The sequence below is a fragment of the Plectropomus leopardus genome, chromosome 17 (genome assembly GCF_026936395.1).
Source record: "Plectropomus leopardus strain MGB_pleo_1.0 chromosome 17, ASM2693639v1, whole genome shotgun sequence".
NCBI lineage: Eukaryota > Metazoa > Chordata > Actinopteri > Perciformes > Serranidae > Plectropomus > Plectropomus leopardus.
Window position 1 is genome coordinate 18,709,951 of NC_142192.1, and position 15,457 is coordinate 18,725,407.

The 15,457-nt window shown below is 36.9% G+C and overlaps 1 protein-coding gene across 2 annotated transcripts; it reads right to left on the minus strand.

Annotated features, from left to right (window-relative positions):
* Positions 1-1,717: 1,717 nt before the first annotated feature.
* On the minus strand, positions 1,718-10,766 carry LOC121966531 (sodium-dependent neutral amino acid transporter B(0)AT1-like). 2 transcript variants are annotated; one of them, XM_088090411.1, is made up of 12 exons: positions 10,555-10,766; positions 7,587-7,727; positions 7,169-7,306; positions 6,893-7,074; positions 5,695-5,805; positions 5,495-5,607; positions 4,739-4,867; positions 4,483-4,645; positions 4,183-4,387; positions 3,936-4,095; positions 3,251-3,413; positions 1,718-2,891 (listed from the first exon to the last, which is right to left on the minus strand). In XM_088090411.1, exons 1-12 carry the CDS (start codon positions 10,751-10,753, stop codon positions 2,691-2,693), a joined length of 1,905 nt encoding a protein of 634 aa, XP_087946537.1. In that variant the 5' UTR covers positions 10,754-10,766; the 3' UTR covers positions 1,718-2,690. The 2 variants fall into 2 exon arrangements, with proteins under 2 accessions (XP_087946537.1, XP_087946538.1); XM_088090412.1 differs by lacking the exons at positions 1,718-2,891; positions 3,251-3,413 and having other exon boundaries at positions 3,932-4,095.
* Between the last annotated feature and the right edge of the window lie 4,691 nt (positions 10,767-15,457).

The window sequence follows — 15,457 nt, forward strand, 5'->3', positions numbered from 1 at the left end:
TTTTATCAAAATAGTTGCCAATTAATTTTCTGTCTATTGATAAATTCACTAACTGCCTCAGCTGTACTTTTATAAGTGTCTGGGTTTTAATTAATTTCTCATGAAACATTATATTTTATAGACTTTTAATATTTTTTATGCTAAAATTTGCTAAGATGTGTGTAGTAAATAATAACTGATGCTGTCAGATAAATGTAGTGAAGTAAAAAGTACTATATTGCCCTCTTGAATGTAGTATGAGTATAAAGTAGCATGAAAAAAGCACACCATGCTTTACAGTAAGAGGCAGCATTATCCATTATAACGCAACACATCCATTATAGCTTATCTTAGCTATAAGGCCACGCCTTTTCCAGTCCTTGAGAAATCCGATTGTTTTATTGCATTAGCTTATTAGTCCATACAGGCACAGTTTCTCTCTGATTTTAAAGTCATACTCTTAACCATGCTTATGTCAATTAGTTATTGAATGTTACAGACTAGAAGACGGCATTTGTTTATATATTGTTTTCTGCAGTATTGCTAACTGTTAAGCAATTCTGAGTTCATATACATCTTATCAGTGTTCTTTCCTAATGCAATTATTAACCAAAGAAAGAACAGTGTCGGCATTTACAGAGTGGTTTTTAGACTGGTCATCTAAACCAGCCATATCAAGGGTTATTTTAAGGTTGTCGAAAAAGATATAATTGTATGTGCACTATGTGCGTCACTCCAAATTACATCTACCTTTGCCTCCACCCATATTACACAGTATTGTTGAATTTGCCTATTCTCCTTTTCTTAATGTAATTGTCCCATTGGATTAGAAATAAATGCTTATCCAAGAGGGTTGCAGGGCACTGGAGTCCATCCCAGCTGACACTGGGTGAAAAGCAGGGTACACCTTAGATAGGTCACGAATCAACCATAGGTTGACACATTGATGTTTGCACTCACACTCACACTATGGGCAGTTAAGAGGTGGTAATTTGCCTAAACTGCAATCTTTAGGCACCTGGAGAAAATCCACACAGGCACAGGACTTGTATGAAATAAACTCGGGACTTTCACCTGTGAGGTCGCTGTTTATTTGAAACTAAAAGTTAATTAAGTTATTTTAACAACAAAAGAATGTTCTAGTATGTGTAGTATGCTAGTTTTGTATGTCACATAAAGCATGTAAAGTATGTCACGGGATGTTACATCATGTTAAAATAAAGGTAGATTTTTTTAAGCGAAACCATGATGTTCTCTTCTAAACCTAACCATGTGCTTTTGTTGCCTAAACTATGGTGGTAAACCTAAAAACAACGTGTTTTACAAACAGTTGAAGGTTGTTTTTAAAAGAGTCTGCATGTATTTTGCAACCAGAAACAGTAATTTTCCTGTGAAAACTAAAATTTATTTTGAAAAGACACAATGCATGTAATGAGTATATATTGACATGTCATCCTTGGGCCCTGGAAACCGATGTTTATGACGTACCTAAACCTATTTAGGTCCACTGACCAAGTGCTGGCCTTTGACAAGTTGGGAGTGAGAATGTGTTGGCTGTTGTCGCCTAAACATAACCACATGCCGCGTCATGCCACCATGTGCATTTGTTGACCTCAAGTAGCAGCATCCCGAAATGTGAACAGCAGACTCCGAAGGATACCTATATCGTAATATGTAGACACGGACGTTCACTGCAAAGGGACAACATGTGATGAGTTGGGATGAGAAAGTGTGTGTGACCACCAGTGCTATTTATTATTTCCGTATCAAGTGATTTCCACCACACCATGTCATTTCATTGTAATGCATGCTTTTGGTGATGCTTTAAAGAGGAACTGTACCTAAATGCAAAATTATAGTACATTATTAAAGAAATGGCTTAGTATCCAAATGAGGAAATCAAAAACACTAGGGAAAAACTCCCAGCACAAATGATATTCACAAAGAACACGCACAAACTGAAGGGGGGAAATACAAAGCTTCGACACAGGTGGAACTGATTATATCATGTAAAACAGGTGTGGTAGAAAACAGGAGGGAAAAACACACAAAAGTAGCACATAAAACAAGACACAGAACAGGAAACAGACTACAAACAAAACCAAGAATTGACATTTTTGCACAAAATACACATAAATGTAATTGTCACACAAATTATGTTTTTTAATATGAGTATTATAGTTAGAGTTTAAAAACATCATTATGCAACATATAAATACATTATGTGACTCAGCTTAAACTCTTCAAAACAATGGAAAAGTAAAACCTTTTGTTGTTAAAAATAATTGCTAAACAATGTCATTGGGACAAAATCCAGAGATTTCTTTGTTATGCAAAGGATGCTATCAACGTTCCTGTGCCAATCCCAATTTTAAGTCAGCGGAAAATGAAATAAAGTGAGATCGAGATATCTGAAACCATTCATTGCAGTTCCCCCAAAAGATATAATTATAAATATCTATACTTTTACAAACACTTCAACACAATACAATATCTCAGCAAAATGAAATTAGTTCAACAGACTAAATTTAACAAAGTACAACAAACTCAACCATGAAATAAATAATCCTTATTGCACTGGCCTCTTGTTTTGAATGAAGTACACACCAAATCTGGAAGCGTCTATCCCTCATACCCTAAAGCCATCTAGCTTTTGTCTATTTTAACATGTGTTCACATCTATCAAGCTACAATGTAATGTACTCTGCAATCTAGTGAGTGTCATTCATGTTGATTACGGCTGATGTGGAGTTGAAATTTTGTTTGTTGATGGTTTTCTTGCAGCAGCATTTTTGAAATAATTTGTACAAAGCAAATCCTGGGATAAAAAGACTGGGAACTCCAGCCAGAATGACGATTATGACGTAGACCCAGCTGGGGTAGGGTAATGTCTCCAAAACCGGGAAGTTTTCCTGTTAACATGACAAGGAAAAGATTTCAGAAATGATACAGATCTAAATCTTTTTTTTTCCTTTTCTTTTTTAAGTATGCAACATACTCTCACTTCCAACTCGTCAAACACCAACACTTGGTCAATGGCCTTACACGTCAAACCATGATGCTGTCTGTACTAGTGCGCTAGTACTCAAGATCAGGTCTAAACTTTCTGGTCTTTCAAATAATGTCACCATCTACTGCATCTCATACTGCTACTAAAGGGTGCCTAAGTGCATCAATATCTGATGCAGAGGGCCACTGACCAAGCATGTGTATTTGATGAGTTTGTAGTGAAAGTGGGTTGAAGTAACACAACAACAGTTAGGAAACATACCGAATTTGGATTCCAGGTGATGTATGTGAGCTTGGCACTGACTTTGGTGACAAAGTAAAATACAAAGATGACAAACACAATCAAAGGGCTGACCACTCTCCATGCGGCCTGCCAGAAGATGTTGGGTTTGTGTCCAATCATGAACTCAATATCTTTGTTAAACCTGTCAAAAAAAGCAAATTGGACTTAGTACTCAGAGGAATAATCAAAATTGCACGTATACAGATATGCAACCCTGCAATGAGCAACTTAAGAAGAAATTACCTCAAAATTTGCCCCAAAAAGTTTTAAAAATAAAAGAAGAAAAAAGTACAAGAAAATTACCTTAAAGGTCACTTAATTTAAAAATACTACTAATAATAATAATTTTATTAAATAAGTTAAATATATAATTATGACAATTATAAATTTAGTTTTATGGAAAGGTTTCCCTAGCTTTAAAAAAAATGTAGTAATTTCTTGCAATTTGATGATCAGCTCTTGCCAAGTTGCTCATTGCCTTTTCTCCTGTGTTTTCATAAGAAAGCAAACCAATTTCCTCTGATTTTAAAGGTTTAAATGCTTGCGAAAGGCATCTGAACACAGCACAAGACAAGTTATGTTGATCCAGCTGTCCAAGGGTTTAACTCAATACACAGTTAATAAATGTAAATTATAGGGATTCATTATGGTAAAATTCACTTACCTATCCATTCCATACAGATAGGCTACAGCAATCATCTCGCAGAAGGCGATAATGAGTAGAGGGATGGAGCCTGCGAAGCTGTCAAAGAGTGCTAACCAGTAATCACCAGACCGCAGTGCAAAGATGAGCGCAATCAGGAAGGAAAAGAGGCATACGATTCCTACAATTCAAAACACAAAGTAACTTAAAGTTCATCACCCTTATTCCACTGTATTGTCAGCACACATGGTACCGTAAGACCAGTTACCTGTGACCACCTCTTTAGGACATTTCTTAGGAAAGATATTTAGGTCCTGCAGAGGAACCACAACTCCCTCTATAGCTCCAAACATGGTGGAGAGCCCGAGACAGAGGAGCATGATGAAAAAGAGAATGGACCAGAGGGGAGAAATGGGCATCTTTGTGATGGCCTCTGTGAACACAATAAAGGCCAGACCCGTTCCCTCCACTCCCTGGAAAACAAATGCATTATCGCCATTAATGCTCAATGGACTTATTTTACTGAAAAAGGTGTAAAATCATCTTGATGCCTCCAAAAATATCATACATCACTGAGAAAAGACCTCAGGCTGCAGGAGCTGAGGTCCAGCCCCTGAATTATCTCTAATCCTGAGACTGTGCTGTTGAGCTTTTGCAGCATTTCATCATAGTTGCTCTCTGTGATGGTCCCCTCAGCTAGATCAAATGCATTCAGCAGCATCACAATGTTTCTGAAAAAGGAGATTTAGAATCAGCAAAAAAAATGTGCACTACTTTTGCCTTAGTTAACTCAAATAAATCGATGTAATGTTGCATGCACATACTCATTAACGCAGGCATCGAACTGCTCTGTTGCCCGGAAGCCAATGATGGAGTAGATGACAGTGGCAGCAAAGATAGAAGTTAAGCCATTAATGATGGAGATGATAACAGCATCTTGCTCACAGTTATTGCTAGAAAAAAGTGAAAAGGTGTACAGTTTTATTCCACATTTTTGCAAAGTAAAGCATCTTAATTGTTAAAAAAATGCAATATATTTGGATATTGCCCCTTTGAACCTGAGCAAAGTGGAGTTATTTCTCACAAAAACATGGAAAAAAGGCAATGAGTGCCTTAACAAGAAATGACCCAAATCTGCAGGAAATTAGTAAAAATCTACAAGAAAATAATCTGAAGTAAGCACAAAAAATAAAGAAGAAAATTATTTTAACATAAATACAATAATTATACATGTAGTTTTCTTGATATTTTTCCCTAGGTATTTGATCATTTTCGAAAGATTCTCTCTCTCTTTCTCTTTTTTAAAGCTAATTTTCAGGTCATTTTCTTGTCACGTTTCACATTTTGTTGTAGTAATTTGCGGGACATTTCATGCCAAGTTGCCATTTGCTTTTTTTTTTACCATGTTTTTGAAAGAAATTGAACCAAAAATTTAAATTTTAGTGAAAGGCATGTGAGTGTGGCATTTTTGATTCAGATTTCAAAAGGTTAGATATTATATGAAATATGTACCTCATGGCACTTAATTCTTTATCTCAGCTGAAAAGATTAAATGCCATGCAGACTTAACATGTACTTACTGAACAGGGTTGTAGCTGGAGAATGCGATGAGACCTCCAAAAGCTAGGGAGAAGGAATAAAACACTTGGGCTCCTGCATCCAACCATGTCGATGGATTCATCAACTCATCCACCTAGAAATCAATATCATCATCAGCAGAGTGTTGCATCATACATGGTAATGGCAGAAATAAAGTTATTTTAATGATAACTACACTAACATGTGGTGTGAAGAGGAACTTGATTCCCTCTACAGACCCTTTCAGAGTCAGTCCTCGGATGAGGAAGATGGTGAGGACCAAATATGGTAAAGTGGAGGTGATGTACACAGCCTGAGAAAAAGGAAAGACAAATCTTAAAGACGCAATTTCTATATATTAAAAACACATATGTAAGATAGTTGACCAACTTGTATGGTTTCTGTAAGAAACATTATGTGCAACATCAACATATAGACAGTGCGATAAAAGGATTTATTTTATCTGATTGTTGAGTACAGAGCAGGATGTCTTCAGCAGCTAAAATTTCGCCTAGCTTAGCCACCCTGTTCTCTTTCCGAAGTTGTGAAATACTGCCACTTTGTCAGTAATTTCGGTGTAAGACACAGACGCCAAAAGCCACCTCTTGCAGCATGATATGCCTCTGAGCAGTGTCAGTTTGTAATAGGGGCTCCTTTTGTGATGTTATAATACACCACTGGTCAGCCAGATGGTGACTAGCGTGGCAGCATGATACTCGGACAGGCAGAATCAGTTGACCGATGGAACCTGTCACAGCCATATGATACGCTGCTCGATAGTGTCAGGTTGATTCACTGCTGGTTACAACATAAGGAGCTGAAAGAAAGGATGGTGGATGGGTCCAACAAACCCTGGACTTTCAACTGGAAGATACGTGCTTTTGTTGCCTTGACATAACCATCCGCTGTAGTTTATTTCCCGGCATTAGTTGCAGTATCCCGGAATATTAACAGCAGAAGCAGGAGGATGCCTTGAGTGTAACATGAAGACGTGAAAGTCCATTCCCAAAGCAGCGATTTGTAACGACTTGGGAGGAGAACGTGATGACTAAGCACAGGAAGCTGAGGGACAAGGCTAACCTGGCTGGTGGAAAAAAAACCTACCAAGTCTTCCAAGGGTCACTTATTAACACAGAGAATTGTGTAATCCACTTCCCAACAGAAGCTTTTTTTTACTGGGTTACTTTCACAACTTATTGGCAAACGGCTGGGGACAGTGACTGTTGCCAGGATGGTATCATTGTGCCTGGACAAAATAAGTGATTGTGCATATCCTGTAAAATGCACTGTATTACAGTATCAACTTTGAAAACTATAATATTGGTTCAGATATATGGTATATATAGGCCCGAATAGTCTATGTTGCGTCCTTCTGCCCCTTAATGCCATAGAGGTCATACCTTGCCTGTGGTCTCAATGCCTCGAATGCAGCAGATATAGAGCACAATCCAAGCTGCAACCAAACACAGCACCATCTGCCACTGCAGACCTCCACTCGCTTCAATATTCTCTGAGGTGTTCAGTGTTTCTCTGTACCAAAAGTAGTCCACTGGAGAGCTGCGTTTGCATTCTGACACTAGATCTGTAAGAACAGAAAGGGATAAAAACAAATTATATGTACTGATCATAAAACATTAGACTGAAATTGAAGATATTTTACCAGAATGGTGACTTGCCTGTACGATTATCATTGAGAGGGCATTGGCTCCATGGCAGTGGGCTCTGGAAAGATTGGAAGAGGTACCACATCACCCAGGCGATGATGGTGTTGTAGTACATGCCCACTAAGAATGACACAGTCATGGATGCAATACCTGCGACAGAAGAAAAAAAGCAACAGTGTTACATTTTTCACCACAGAAATTTCTCATGAATGTCCCATGTTTTTAGCTACCAGAGAGTAATACTGTATGTAATAGTGGACTTCCACATTGGTGCAAAGCATCAAAATGTTCTCACTCACAGTTTGTACATAGAGGCCTACCTACGAACAGGAATGCATCACAATTCGGGAGGTGGTGTATTCAACATTTTAATTCAAGACCAAAAAGACAGATTTCAAGCAAGATCAAAATCACTCATTCATGCACTCACCAACTCCAGCCAAGTAGGGGTTAATTGCAGCCCAAACCCCTACACTGCCCTTTCTAAGGCGTTGACCGATGGCAAACTCCAGGTACAATAGTGGTATCCCTTCCAGGACGAGCAGGATAATAAAAGGAATCATAAAAGCACCTGGGAATACACAAAGGTAAGCTCAGATAACAGGAAGGATATGTGGGTGTTACCATAAAAACAAACCACATATTTACTGTGTGAATGTTGCAACATTGGATACACTTTACAACACCGCAATACATTTAACAGTATATATATTCTGTCACAGAACCTCAGTCCCTCAATGCACAATGAAGTTATACACTAATATTTAGGCTGCAGTCATGTCACTTGAATGTACAAATAGTGATGAGACAATAAAGACAAAAGAAAAAACAAGACAGAAAATGAATTTTACAGATCTTTAGTGATAAATCACCCAAAAATATTATGTACAAGCTTTTGCTGCTCCTAAGTGTTGGGGAGCAGAAAGTAAAAAATAAACATTATAATAACTATTATTGTTCAAAAACTGGATACACTTTTCAAAAAAAAAAAAAAAGCTCCATCGTTTTTTGTTTTGCAGTTGTTTGTGTATCCCATTATCTGTGCCAATCTGCAAAGCATCTCCTCTATGTGATGCTGCAGAGGGCCACATCACAGTCCTGACACTTCAGAGAGGGCCCTGATTCTCCTGCCTGCTCTGCCTACAGTGAACAGAGTTTACATCCATATGAGGCCCTGCTGCTTGTCCGTCTCCTGATTTACCCTTGTCTCATTATTATTATTATTATTATTATTATTATTATTATTATTATTATTATTATTATTATTATTATTATTATTATAGGGGCTACCAGAGTTTATTCTAATACATGAGGCACTACCAATAACAAAGAGCGATAGACACAGTTAGGATAAAGCCAATCACAGTGCAGTTTACTTCTGATGACGTATGGCATACGTAAGCGGATACAAAGCGTCGGACAGTCTTCCGATTGGACGACAAAACCTAAACAAACCTCTGACGTCTCTCCAAAGGAACTGTGGGAAACCAATATGGCGTTTAGCATCGATGCTAATGTGCGTTTATCGTCGAAATATGGATAAAATATGGACGGAAAACACCCAATTTCAGATCTATCATCACGGATTTCTTCCTCAAAGGCGAAAAAAACACCCAATATCCAGGGCTGAAGGGAGAGGAGACACCCCTCTGCACGGCACAGCCGGGAGCTTTCACCGGGAGAAAAAAAGTAAGACGATCCGACGAACGGTCACATAGTTAGGGCAGCTTACAAAAGTGGAATACATCTTAGTCGCCGTCAAAACATCAACATCATGTGAAATGATAACTCATACAGTATAAGGGTAAGACAAAAATGGACTGACAGGAGTTTTTATTGTCTTCATTATCGTGCATGTCGATGCTGGTAAAGCAAACTCAGGGCTGAAGGTTCACTCTGCTATCAGGACGTTTTCCGATTGAAGGCGCGATCTAAAAAAGCTGATATGATAAAGCTGAGCTGCAGTTTGTGTTTCTAGTTAATAATTGTTGTGAATTCTTGGGGCAGAGTTGTTGCATTTTAATATATTTTGGCATAGGAGCCGTTCAAATAAAGTAAATGTCATTACTTAGAGATACTTAGGGAGATTAATATGGAGAGTCTCCTGAATGGCATCCCATGCTTTACCTTGACTTCAGTGTAACATAGATTGTCTGGAAACCAGACTTCCTCCTTTGAAAGGTTTTCGGCTTATCTCAGCATTGTTTTGAGGGTTCACAGCAAGTTTAAGATGAAAATGGGTCTCCCTTGTTTGTTAACTATTTTGTACTGTTTGTGTTTAATCTTTATTAGTAGCTTAACCCTCATATGTATTCAATTAGTTTAAATAATCTAAAACTACTGTCCTGGTATCAGTGCTGCTCTGGCTGATAATTATTAGTGTTTGTTCACTCGAGATATGCTGGGTCATCTGATAAGTAATGACTCGGGCAACACCTGAGCTAAAGGCCAAGTTTCTGTTTACATGTAACCCTGCACTGGCAGTCAAAAGGTAAAGTTCAAGGAATCTGCAAAAATAACTTCCTTCACAAAGCCATTAGTCACTGCTTCTTCACCTTAATCACGTTGGTGTGTTAAAAGCTTGAGAATGACCATGATAAGTGGTTTAACGCATCAGTGGTTATCTGCTGTAAAATGAACATGTTAGCTTCATACAGCAATCTCTATCCACTTCTGTGAGTTAATATTTTACCTCAAGCACTTTAAGTGCAGATGTTAAGCTCATAATGGTGCATCGTGGTTTTATAGTGTCACTTAAGAGTATGTTTGCTCAATATGTACCATCGTTTAAAGTTTTATATTTTTCAACTGATGCCAGAGCCTTATGTCTTTAACAAAAACATAAGAAAATTATGAAGAAATGCCCCAGAAATTGAAATTAGTAAAAAGTACAAGTACTTGAAAATTTGCACACAAAAAACAAAACAAAAAAATAAACAGGAAAATTACCTGAAAAAAACCTACTGAAAAAACTGAAATGATTCTATAAAATAATAAATAATATTTTAGAATTACGATAATTATGAGTGTAGCTATCTGGAAATTTTTCCCTAACTTTTTAAGAATTATTCTTCTAAATTTACTAATTCCATGCTTTTTGGAGGACATCCCTAGCCAAGATGCCTTTTTTTTTTGGCCTTTTTTTGAAAGAGATCAAACCAATTTTCTCATAGTTCAAAGGTTTAAATGCTTGTGAAAGGGGTCTGAATGTAGTACAAAAAAGCAATGTTGATGCTGAATTCAAAGGTTTAATGTAAAACTGCTATTTGATGACACTTGCATCATAATACTCTTTTTGCAAACACCATATGTGCATCTCTGGTGCTGGTTTTCAGTTTCCCTTATTGGAACTGAGTTATTATTAATTAACTTTCTAGCTCCAGATAAGAAAAACCTACCTCCTCCATGACTTTGACACAGGTACGGGAACCTCCAGACGTTGCCAAGTCCCACACAGAAGCCCACACAGGTGAGCAGATACTGGGCCTTGTTGTCCCATTTGGGCCTGTCCCCGGCCTCCTCCTTCTCCATTTTCTCCAGTTCCCCATGAGAGGGGATCCTGTCTTCCAGTCCGGGGTTTGGAAGAGCCAGTCTCATGGTGTCTGTGGAGTCAGTCCAGTCTACAGCTTATCGACAGGTTTCGTCAGTAGTCTGGCACGCCGAGGATGTAAATGACCTTCTCATTCTGTTTATCTGTCCCTCTCATCTACCATTTTGAAGGCAGAGTGGACATGGGTGTCACCATCATAAAACATCCCTGCCAATCAGACAAGGATCAGGGAGTACAAGTAGGGACCATGTGGACCAATTTATGCAGATATGTTAACATCAAATAATTAATTAACCATGTGGTGCAATGTTGGAAAAATGTTAACTCATTATACTTGATATGACTACAGCAAGTTCAGATTAATATTAAGAAAGTTAACAGACCTGAACCTGCATGCACTCCTCATTTCCAGTAATATTTTAACAATTTTAATGTAAATAAGCAGTCACGTTTACTAACAGCTTTCACCTCATCTGTAATAATAAAAATGTATTTGCATGTTTGTTTAGCTTTGATCGTGTCCCCGTCCAGGGAAACACTTAGTAATCCGTCTTTTTACGTTCTGCACACATCTGTAAGATATGTTGCACTATTTAATACATCCAGTGGTGGAATGTTACTAAGTACTGCACTTAATAATGGATTTGAGGTACTTGTACTTTACTTGAGTGTTTTCTTTTCATGACACTTTATACTTTTACTCCATTCACATTTCAGAGGGAAATACTGTGCTTTTTACTTCAACACATTTATCTGAAACCTTTAGTTACAAATTAAGCTTTTTGGATTAAAACATAAGGAGAGTTTAGGAGAGTTTTAATAGGATATTTTGTTATAGATGAAAGGATCAAAAATGTATACAACTACAGCTGAAACTATGAGTTGATTAATAAATGAGTTGATTGAAAGAAAATTAAAAAATTTTAATAAAAATTTAGGTCTATATTTGTTATAATCTAGAATTTTCTGGAGTTTTAGATATATATATATTTTTTATATTTTTAATTTTATTATTTTTTGGGGGGGTGTTTTTTAGTTTTGGGTGGGGTTTTTCAATTTTATATGATAATTTATATATAAATTATATATATATTTGTATTTATTTGTGACATAATAGTTTTTTAAAATATTTTTATTAATAATCACCACATCATTTACATCAGTATCTGTAAGACACGAGCCTCACATTTATTTCAACGTTATTAACTAATTCATGTTTAATAATACTGTTTTTTTTGCACCAGGCTATAAACATGTTTATTTCTGCTGTTAAGTTTGACATTTCAACATGGAAGTCAGTGGGGACTGAAGTGTTTTTGGAGCACGCCTCAAGTGCTCTGATCAGTCAGGCAGCAGCTGCAAACCATTTACAATCTATTCTCCTTCATAAACCCGGCCTCAACTCCAGCACGCCGCAGTTCACAGACTCAGCTCCTTAGTCAGTCTCGTTCACGCCCTTTTGTTAAAACTTGTTTCTTGACAAGCTCTTGCTAATACCTGTATATCAGCCCGTTCTTATTCCAAACTCTGGTGCCAAAAGCCATGTTTCACGTCTGCGTGAAACACCGCTGGACGGTGTCAGGTGAGTGTGTGGCTGGATAGAAGCAGTCGCACACACATGAAACACAACAGCACAGCATCCGGTTGAAATGCTGTCATTAAAGATGTAATATAAGGAGTGCGTGCCACGTCGCCCCACCATGTGCTTTAGTTGACATCACGGTAGCAGCATCCCAAAACGTAGAGGGCAAAAACACACAAAGACACAACGAGCATAATATGAAGACAAGGAAGTGTTTGCAAAGCGGCAATATGTGACAAGTTGAACGAATTGCTGTATATGAATATAGACAATATTAAATATAAATATAATACTTTTAGATTTAATATTATGTTACAGAAAAAAATACACAAAATACTTTCACATATTTTTTAGGTCAATTTCATGTTATTTATTTTTTGTGCTCATTTTAAGGTAACATTCTTATAACTTTTTTTTTTTGTTTTGTTTTTTTAGTAATTTCCTGCTATTTTTTGGATATTTCTTGTCAAGTTGATGCTGCCTTCTTTCCATTTTTTTTTTTTTTTTTGTTTTGTTCAAATCCATTTGCTTAAGTTCCAAAACATTAAATACGCTAACTCGTAGCTAGTGGCTGATGATAAACCACATCACCTAATAATTTATAGTAAGCAACCATCAGCTTATGTTTAGATTAACGAAGGCTGGTAATTCTTAACCGTAGCAGAGAGTGTCACAGCTTCAGATGACAGAGCATGACGTGAGTGGTTGTGGGGGTGTGTGAAGAAATGTTTGCACTTTGCTCCTCACTTTACAACCGGTTCTTGACTTAAGATGCATAATATTATAATGTGAAGCTGGTGTGTTTTTCTAAAGGTTTATCAGTGTTGAAAGAGGTGTTTTTCTGCCCTCCAGTATTAACAAATTATTAGTTATTTTATTGGCATAATTTCTTTCAAAAACGTGAGAAATGGCCCAAAAATCAACAAGAAACTTGTAAAAAGTTTAAAGAAAAATACCTAAGAATACGGGGGAAAAAACTAAAAATTCAACAAACAAAACAAGAAAATTACCTCAAGAAGTGCTAAAAAAATATATTTTTGTTCCATAAGATTATTTTAGATATATTAAATAGAGTTTCGTGGACATTTTTTCCTTGTTTTATAATATCTACTATTTTTTTTCTAGTTTGCTGGGCATTTCTTGCCAAGTTGCTCATTATGTTTTTCCTGTATTTTTGAAAGAAATCAAACTAATTTTCTCATGTTTCAGAGGTTTAAATGCGAGTAAAATGCATCTGATTGCAGCACAAGAGAACTGATGCTGAACCAGGTGTTAAAAGGTTAATGATATGTTAAACAATAGATTGGTTATTGGTAAAAGGTCCAATTGATGGACCTTTTACCAAATGTGCTGTGCTTATATTTTCAAGAGATAAATACAGTGTTTTTTTCTGTTGTTTTGATAGTTGGTTGTGTATATTTTGATTCAAAAATAAACTGTGGTTATCACTGCTTAAATTTAGCATGAACTTGAACATGTCTCTGTCTGCAAGTGTGACTTTTGTCAGATATCCTGTTATTTATTGCTGTCACTCTCTTTAACAGCGTCACAATGAACGAAGAACGGTAGATTCAACTTAAAAGGGTGAGTTATCTGCACAACACCTCTTCATTTCATGACAAAAAAACCTAAATTAGGTGGCAGCTGGCTGGAAGTAGATCACCAGGGAGCAGAAAGTTTCTGTTAAATGACTGTTGCATAAAAAAAACTTGCTATTGGCTGTCATTTCCAGTAAATATCAGACTTTAAAACAAATGTTTTCTGTTAAAAAAAAACCCAAAAACATAGAGAAATAGGAAGTACTCATCCATCTTTGTTGTGGTTGTTGTTGTGGTTACATCTCCAGTCGAGCTCACCGCTGACAGGTAGCCTCTTTGGTTTGTTTACATGACATAACAGAAGCACATATTTAACGGAGTCAGTGTGGATGGAGAGCGATGTTTCCTGCTGTTGGGACACGGTGTAAAATTCACATGAGGCACGCATTTCCCATGATTTTTTTTTAAGTGTTTGCAGTGCACCTGCCACACAACAATGGCAGAGGAGATGCACAGCCAGGATACTGTCATGTGTTTTAGGCATTGAAAGGTAAGACCTGCATAAAATGTGCCCAGTGAGATTATTTTTAGTTAGTAATTAGTTTTGGTAATCTAATCACTTGGGGGCGCCACTGCATAACAGCAAGTGGTTTGAAAGGCACAAGACCGGAGAGGATGGCGGGCTGATGGCCTGCGTTCCTAAGAGAATACAAAGGCCCTAATTCAGTTCAATCACTCTGCCAGACTAAGGCCTACAGCGTATGATTAAAAGGTCATTTAACATTTAAAAAGCTCTCACACTTCTTATGTTTCCATCTACTATAAACACACCAGTGTGTTCAGGGGACATTGTCTACAGCTACAGAAATACAGCAATTTTAAATGCATCAGCAGATAAAACTATTAACAAACTGCAGCTGCATCCAAACAGAAATGTCCCTTCAGAAGATGATAGTAATTGTGGTATTCAGTGCACTGTAATTACTACAGTATTCCTATAAAGAGACTCATTAAGACTCACTTTTCAACATTTAACCCTTTATCAAATTGGCTTGATTTTTTTTTTAATTTAATTTATTTTTTTGACAAAAGGGAAGAAAGCAATGAGCAACTTAACAAGATATACCCTTTAAAATTAGCAAGAAATTACCTTAAAATAGAAACAAAAAAGAAAAGAAAAAAAAGGAAATTACCTCGAGAAAAGGCTAACAAATTCTTACAATTTGCATAACAATTCTTGCCAAGTTGTTCATTAACTTTTCCCCTGTGTTTTGAAGCTTAATCACACTAATTTGCTCAGGGTAAAAATGTGTAATAGTCATGAAAGGCGTCTTAACACAGCACAAAAAAAGTGATGTTGATCCAGGTGTAAAAGGGGTTAATATACTACAGAAAGGTTACATTAGTTGCTCCATGTTTGTGGAGGCTGGAAATACTGTCGCTACCTGCAGTTAAACGTTATGGCCACTAGAGGTCAGCATTGATCAATATTGCGCTCTAAAGCAAAACTCTTAACAGGAAATAATTTTGTTCCTGTAGGCTATTACTCTGATCTGAACATGTCTGTACTGAGCTTACACCAAACGTGTTGGCACTTTCTGCTTTTTAAAGTCATATAATGTTGCTTTAGA

What these genes read in the sequence shown, in the direction of transcription:
- LOC121966531 (XM_088090411.1), bottom strand. Translation starts at nt 10,753, where the DNA reads ATGAGACTGGCTCTTCCAAACCCCGGACTGGAAGACAGGATCCCCTCT. An exon ending in TCTCAATGATAATCGTACAG is followed by an intron (nt 7,075 to 7,168) that starts GCAAGTCACCAT and finishes CTGTTCTTACAG; the next exon opens with ATCTAGTGTCAGAATGCAAA. An exon ending in TATCTGTATGGAATGGATAG is followed by an intron (nt 3,414 to 3,935) that starts GTAAGTGAATTT and finishes TTTTTTTGACAG; the next exon opens with GTTTAACAAAGATATTGAGT.